This window comes from Xiphophorus couchianus, chromosome 11 (genome assembly GCF_001444195.1).
Source record: "Xiphophorus couchianus chromosome 11, X_couchianus-1.0, whole genome shotgun sequence".
Classification (NCBI taxonomy): domain Eukaryota; kingdom Metazoa; phylum Chordata; class Actinopteri; order Cyprinodontiformes; family Poeciliidae; genus Xiphophorus; species Xiphophorus couchianus.
In genome coordinates, this window is record NC_040238.1 from 30,382,902 (window position 1) to 30,390,113 (window position 7,212).

At 40.4% G+C, this 7,212-nt stretch overlaps 1 protein-coding gene across 1 annotated transcript in view; it reads right to left on the reverse strand.

The window, feature by feature from the left end:
• Nucleotides 1-7,212, reverse strand: part of mntb (MAX network transcriptional repressor b) — a 20,169-nt gene extending 12,957 nt beyond the window's left edge. The window contains exons 1-2 of the mRNA XM_028030937.1: nucleotides 6,915-7,212; nucleotides 73-661 (exon numbers count right to left, since the gene is read on the reverse strand). Coding sequence (XP_027886738.1) covers nucleotides 73-661; nucleotides 6,915-6,990 — 665 coding nt within the window. The 5' untranslated portion in view covers nucleotides 6,991-7,212. The remainder of the gene's footprint in view (nucleotides 1-72; nucleotides 662-6,914) is intronic.

Genomic DNA, 7,212 nt, shown 5'->3' on the forward strand with positions numbered 1-7,212 from the left:
ATAAAATGCAATGTAAACATAAACAGATCGTCAAACTTAAATTAACTGCACCATTCAAACACTTAAACTAACCCTCCAGGTCTCCTCTTGCCCTCCATCCCCCTCAGGTCCTCTATCGTCACGCCATTGAGGCGTGGCTGAGGTGTAGGTGGTGCTTGATGGGGAACCAGTGCATGATGGGAGCCAGAGCCATTGGTACTAATAGAAGCTGGGTACTGAATCTGCATCTGAGGCTGCGATAGGCCCGGCTTTACGTCTATCAGCTGCTGAGCAGGTTCCATTTTGATCTGGGAGGGGCACAACAGGTGATGAGACACTGACTGCTGCTGCTGCGGCGCCGTAGAGGAAGTGCTCTCTTTTTTGGGAGGCAGGGGGCTGCTGAACGTAGTGGCAGCTGCAGCGATCGGCGTAGTGAGGGGAAGGGGGGGGACAGAGGGTGTCGCACTGACGACCGGGACCATCGGGATGACGGTGATGGGAACTTGTGAAGGTGGGAGAGAAGGCGGCGGAGGGGCGGGAGGATGATGCGGCTGCTGGCGAAGAGCATCATCAGCCCAAGCAGTGTGGTTGGCTCTGACAGGCAGAGGTGAGGCGACAAGCTCCACATGTTTAGACTCAGCCTCCGTCTTGATGGCTTCCTTCTCCTTAAACGGCTCATCCTCTGCAGAAGAGCGACGGATAATACTTCGGTCAGAAACACAGTACGTTGAAATTCACATAAATTAAAGTGATTCATACTGGGATGCAAGTTATCGATAGTATGATCGATAAGATAACTTTTGTCTTTCCATAACATAAAGGGGAACATTTTTCATTTATTGAATTTAAAAAGAGAAGCACATCATTATATTTTAACTTTTTTGTGTCAGTTGTGTTAAATACTGAATAAATAAAAAAATGGTGGTCTTTTCACATTATTATATGTAGGCAGTTCTACAAATCAAACGTGCTTATTGGCATCATGTCTTTTTCCGTCCTAAGTTATGCCCTCCACTTTTCTGTCACATCATCGCCTTCGTACCAAATCAGTAAATATTGGTGAGACGTTGACGCTGCATATTAAGGTAAAACTTAAGGAGCTTGTTGAGTGTCTATGTTTCAAAACGGAATTGCATAAAATGCATTTTGCACACCGGATTCCGTTTGGATTGTTTCTCTGTCCTGCTCTGGTATGACCCCGCCATCTTTATTTTTGTATCAACTGCTTCACTTAAGAATGACCAGTCACATCCGACTCGGGATGCCGGCAAAACTATAACAATAAGAGACATTATTAGCTAATCGATTGGAGCTAATTTAAATCTAATAAAACATTTATCAACAAATAATCACAAGCCGATTAATTCTTTGAATCCCTGAGCTTATGTTAATATCTGACAGGATAGAAGAGTATTCAAAAGAGAAGCAACTAAGAGACCATGCACATCACTTTGAACATCTTTTGAAACATGGTGGTGGCAGCATCATGCTATTTTCTTTAGCATAGACAGGAAATCAAGTTGGAGTTAATGAGAAGATGGATGGAGCTAGGTGTGGGTATTTATCATATTGTTTACTATTTAGTGTCAAAAGTTTCTTATGATAAAATGTTGATTTATCATTGTCTCGATAAATTCCAATTAATAATGTAAAAAAAAAAAACTGACGGTGTCATCGGAAATTTTATTTTACCATTTTCTCCCCTATTTGTTCCATAAGGGCATCACGAAATATCAGTAAATTTGGAAAATATGATAAAATGCAGCTGCTGTGTGCAGCTTAGTGATATAAATCACATTTATTTAAGTAACTGGTGCCCTGAAGAAGCCTGTGTCAAATGGGAATTTATTTCAAGAGCAGCATTAGTGTTTAGGCAGCCATAGCTACCTAAAAAGACATCATAAATAGTTTATTGTTATAACAATAGTACCACAAAATATTGTGATAAAATTCTAAATCCATGTTGCCTACCACTGATGTGGCCTGGAAATTAAAACTGAAACTGGAAGACACTTTAAATATTCAAAAATAAATAAACAAAACAACAGGAACAACACATAAAATGAGTTATGAAGTCTCTACAAACAAAACTGTCCTTCAAAAAACAGCTAGTTGAGACAAAAGCACCAGACCGAAGACTTTCTCATAGTTTTGGTAGAAAAAGAGAGAAAAGAGGAAAACGATAAATCATCCAAATGGAAATTATTGAACTTGTTTTAATTTATCATGCAATTAATTGATTTATTACAACATCCCTAAAGTCAGCTTCACAACACTTGGTGCAAACAAACACAAGCAGTGAATGACATCATCTGGGAAACAGAGTGGAAACAAGAGCAGCTGTGTGAGAAGCTCTGCCCTGTGATTGGACTGGTCCAGTGCTGAGCATGCCTCCAGCCCCAGGCTACCTCAGGACTACTGACCAACAACAGCAGAGGACAGTTGTGAGACTCCAGCATTCGCACTAGGACCGTCTAAAAATAAATCACAGGTCGAAGATAAAAGGATTAAATTTAAAAAATGATAAAAATACCCGCAACACACACATAACGATGCGAGTGAGTAGTTAGTACACACTGCAGCGCCAGGCTCAAAGTAATGTGGAAAACCCTGCATCACCATGGAAACAGCTACATCAAAAACAGAAGATCCCAGGGATTCCTCAACCTGTGCTGCTAATACAGCACCCAAACATTTCCAACACAATAGACAATACCAGTTGTCAAGAGGCCCAGCTTCACATTAGGCAAGACTTTTGTTTCTGTTCTGCATGACTCTGCAAACCCCCTGATGGCGCAATTTCCTCTCACCTAGGAGAACATTCACCCCTGAGAGGACCTGCGCAGCTGGATACTGTCGTCATGATGATATGCAGAAAAAAGCTTCTCCTCTCTGCACTCTTTCTTCTGTACATTAATTAACAACTACTTGAAAAATACCAGTTTTTCATAATACAATCTTAGCCGTTTGTATCTTCTGCAGTATATTTTTGCAGTGAAATCAAACTGTCTGCTGTAGGATGTTGCGTATCAAAACATGCATATAAATATACCTTCTTTGAAAACTGATGAGTTAAAGTAGAAAGTGGCTGGTACAACACAAAGTATTTATCTTTTTTAAATTATTTTTGATTTTATAGTAAATAAGAACATAAATATCCACAAACTTTCACCGAAAAGAAGACTGAGGTGCATCTATGTCTGCATTTAATTTATTAAACCTGAAAAAATATTTCAACTTCTTTAAAGGTGCCAGTCGACACCTCCAAAGATTTGGAAATGTTATGCCAGTCGCAATTTAATAAATTTTAAAAGCTCGATAATTTCCATTTGCATGATTTGGAAATGTTTGTTGTTGTTTTTTTCTTTTCTATCAAAAACTGGATGACAAAAGTCTTCAGTGTGGTGAATTAGTCTCAAACAGCCTGTTTTTTTCATTCATTATTTTATTTTCTTGTTTCTATTGTTTTGTTTATTTTGAATATTTAATAAAAAAATTTCCAGTTCCAGTGTTAAATGTTCATTAGAATTTAAAGTTTATTGATCTTTGAGAATGTGTTCTTGCATTATTATATTGCATCACCATTACATCACTTGAAAATGGTCCCAAAACAACATTATTATTTATCACAATAACTTCTGGAATGATTTATTCTCCAGCAAAATTTGTTACCGTGACAGGCCTATTTCTATTAATAAATAGGCAAACTTACAAAACCGATTTTGTGTTTGGGACTTACTATGATTTATCAGTCTTTTAACAGTTACTTTGTTCCACTAAAATATTGCAAGTGCAGTTTATGACTGCGTGGATTTAATAAACTGCATGTTTGTGGGTGATTTTTACCCAAGTTTGGACCTTGATGACTGAGAAGAATATGCTAGAATATGCTAGAATGTGATATGCAACACACTTTTTCTTTTTCCAAAAGATTTTTGCATAATATGCTAATTGACTGAAAAACCTTTGCACTACTAACAAATTGTGATGGTTTTATTAGAGTAAAACTGATCAAAATAATTTTTTTGACATTTTACTTTTTGACCAAAAATCCCCTGCAGAAAACATCACAATAAAATATCGAGTCTACATCACCATCCCCGTTTCTCACCTTAACTACCAATTAACCAGTGACGTGCGGTCAGGGGAGGCAAGTGAGGCAGAGCCTCACCTGCTGTAAAGTATTAGCTTAACAAATTTTTATAATTTTTTCTTCAAAATTGCTGAATTTTCGCATTTTCCCATTCAAATGTTTGGAAGCGCAGCTGGTGAGGCAGCAGCGAGTTGAGCCTCACCTGGGATTGATCAACCTCTCGCTAACTGCATTCTATGACAGCATGCTCCTCCTGTCTGTACGTCGCCAATAACATGGTAAAAACATTTAATATATGAACTGATTTTCCATAATTTAGCTTAATGTACAGTGCTTTATGTTACAAACTGTGTGCAACGTGTTTCGTGTGCTGAGGAGCGATCAGAAACGGCAGAGAACAGATTCCAGGTGAGGCAGGCAGTTCCCTTGCCTCATGGCAGGGGGCGCTCATGATCCCAGACATTGTGACTCCGCAACTGCAGAGTAAGAGACAGTAACAGCGAGCTAGCCATGGAGCTAGCCATACAGTAAAGTCAAGTGCAGCGATACATTTATCGTTTTCTCCTCGTACCACGGCAATCACTTATTAATAATCAAAAAATAAACTTTAAGCCTAAAACCATATTACTGCAACAGACTGAATGTTCTGCTCTTTGTGTGGGAAATATTTCTGTATTTTAGGGGCGTTGTTGTCAGTTGCTATGGCAACGAGTCTGTGTGTAACCTGGCCAATGCAGAGAGCGAGAAAGACGTGGTTTTGAGTAGTAGTTCAACGGGGTTTCCCTTTGCTGTGGAGCACAGCACGAAATTAATAATATCTACATTTCCAAGTTTCATTGTTAACGTAATTATTCTACGGCAGCAGCGCGGCTATGCATGATATGTAAAAGAATTGTCTTTTTGCCCTCCAGCGTTGTAAGCATGCGCAAAATTTCCTTATGTAAACAACATGCAGGTGGTCTAGATTTGTATATGTGATTATGATATACAGCTTATATCCTCACCAGCTTTGCACCTCACCGCATGTCACTGCAATTAATCTTTTCCAACATTAACATTTTAAAATCCCTCACAGCAGTCTTGATGAGGAAACACAAAGTTCATACCTATATTGTTCATTTCAGGGATGTACAAACTTTTTGTCACATGGAAAATCGTCAAGTCAAAAGTACTTACGGACCAAGAAAGTGAAAAATTAACAAAACAAAACATAAAATCAGGCAAAAGAAGTAGTCATTTTTTGTAGTAAAAGGATGCTTCTTGTTTTAGATCCAGAAATGTAAACAGGATTTTGAAAATTTTCTGTATTAAAAGAAATGCATCTAGCTGCGTCACTGTCAGGCAAAATGTTTGCTATATTTACCCAAGTTTAATAGATGAGATTAAAGTTGATTTGGACGTAACAAAGTCACCTTTTTAGTAATATATGTGGTTCTATTTTTTTTTTAAAAGCATTGTTATAAAAAGAATAAATAAGTTGGGTTGTTGTAAGACAATTATGCTGGTTATCACAAATAAAACATCTCCATCTGCATCAAGACCTTGTGCTAGATGTGTCAAATTTGTATCATTCTTGAATTGCAGTTGGTGGGCCACACAAAATCAGCTCAAGAGCCATAAATGGCCCCCGGGCCGCACTTTGAACAACCCCGGTTAATATCTCGCAAAATCTTCCGAACTGGCTGAGAAAGGGGTAAGTAGGGAGTTGCCCCACTTACTTACTCTCCCACTTCCAGTCCCTCTGACCCGCCGCTGTCTGAATGGGAAGGGAGGGGACTAGAGAGGCGCGTGGATGTGTGTGTGTGTGTGTGCATGCGCATGTTTGTGTGTCTGTGAGGGTAGAAGGGGGGAGGGGTGGCGTGCACGTGGTCGGTGTGGGTGGATCCAAGCACGCGGTAGGGTAAGTAAGTATGCAGCAACGGGAGGAGGGTGTCTGACACGTCATCAGTGGGATCAGCACACACAAAAAATCAACCCCACTTCCTTATTCTCCTTTGACCTAATCACAAATCATTGCGTCCTGTTTCTATCGCAAACACAAAAGGTGATAAATGTTAATGATTACTAGATTTTTTATTTCCCCTCAGAAATTCAAATTAGACAAGCTGGGCGCGTGAGGGCCCGCCCCAGTGCGCGCGTGTGTGTGTCATAAGATAGCTGAGCAATGTCAGGGTATTATGTAAAGAGCAGCCATGGCTCGCCACCGCCCTGCCGGTGCCCACTGAGCAAAAATAAATACACTTAAATTAACTCTTTCACAAATAATGAAAAAAAAGGTGCGGCAATTATAACATAATTGGTTATTTTATAATATTTTTTATAATATTTTAAAACTTAAAAAATGCTACCACTGCGTACAAAGGGGCTTATGTTGGGTTTCTGCAACAGATTAGTCTGATATTTAAATGAACTCTGGAGAAAAGGAAATCCTCTGCTGTGCCTCCATTACACACAGGCGCGCGCGTACGGTGAGTCACAAGGGTGTTGAAACACCGTCTCTCTCTCTCTCTCTCTCTCACACACACACACACACACACACACACACACACACACACACACACACACACACACACACACTACAGGCGCGCAAAGAAGTAGTTCAGAAAAACAACTTTGGCCATTTCCGCCTTTAGATTAAACGATCTGTGCATGACCCAACAAGCCAGATCAGTGACAGTTTGCCTTCTTTGTGGCGCTGAAAGCCTTGAACTGCGTCCCATCATCACCACAGACAGGCAGGTTAAATACTACAACCCCAGTTCTCCCAGAAGACGCTGTTTGAAGTGTCACTCCGCTCTGCTATCTGTGCTCCCTTCATGCATCAGTCTGCAGATTAACTCACCACGTCTTGTTTGTTGTTGCTGCTGGGCTTGCCATTCCAGGTACCTGGCCGCCTCCAAAAGTGTGTCGATACTCATTTCGCGTGAGCCCTGACGGCAGGGGGGGACCGGGTGGTCCGGGACGGAAAGAGGGGGGGAATGGAAAGTAGTGCCCCGGTATTAAGCGCTACGTGCGCGGATTCACTCCGGTGTGAACCCCCCTTGTGCGGTTCTCCAGAAAGCAGGCGGCCAGTTTTTTTTAATCCAGCCAAACAGAAAGTAGATCCCGAAATACGTAAAGAAAAAAAAAAAAAAAAAAGA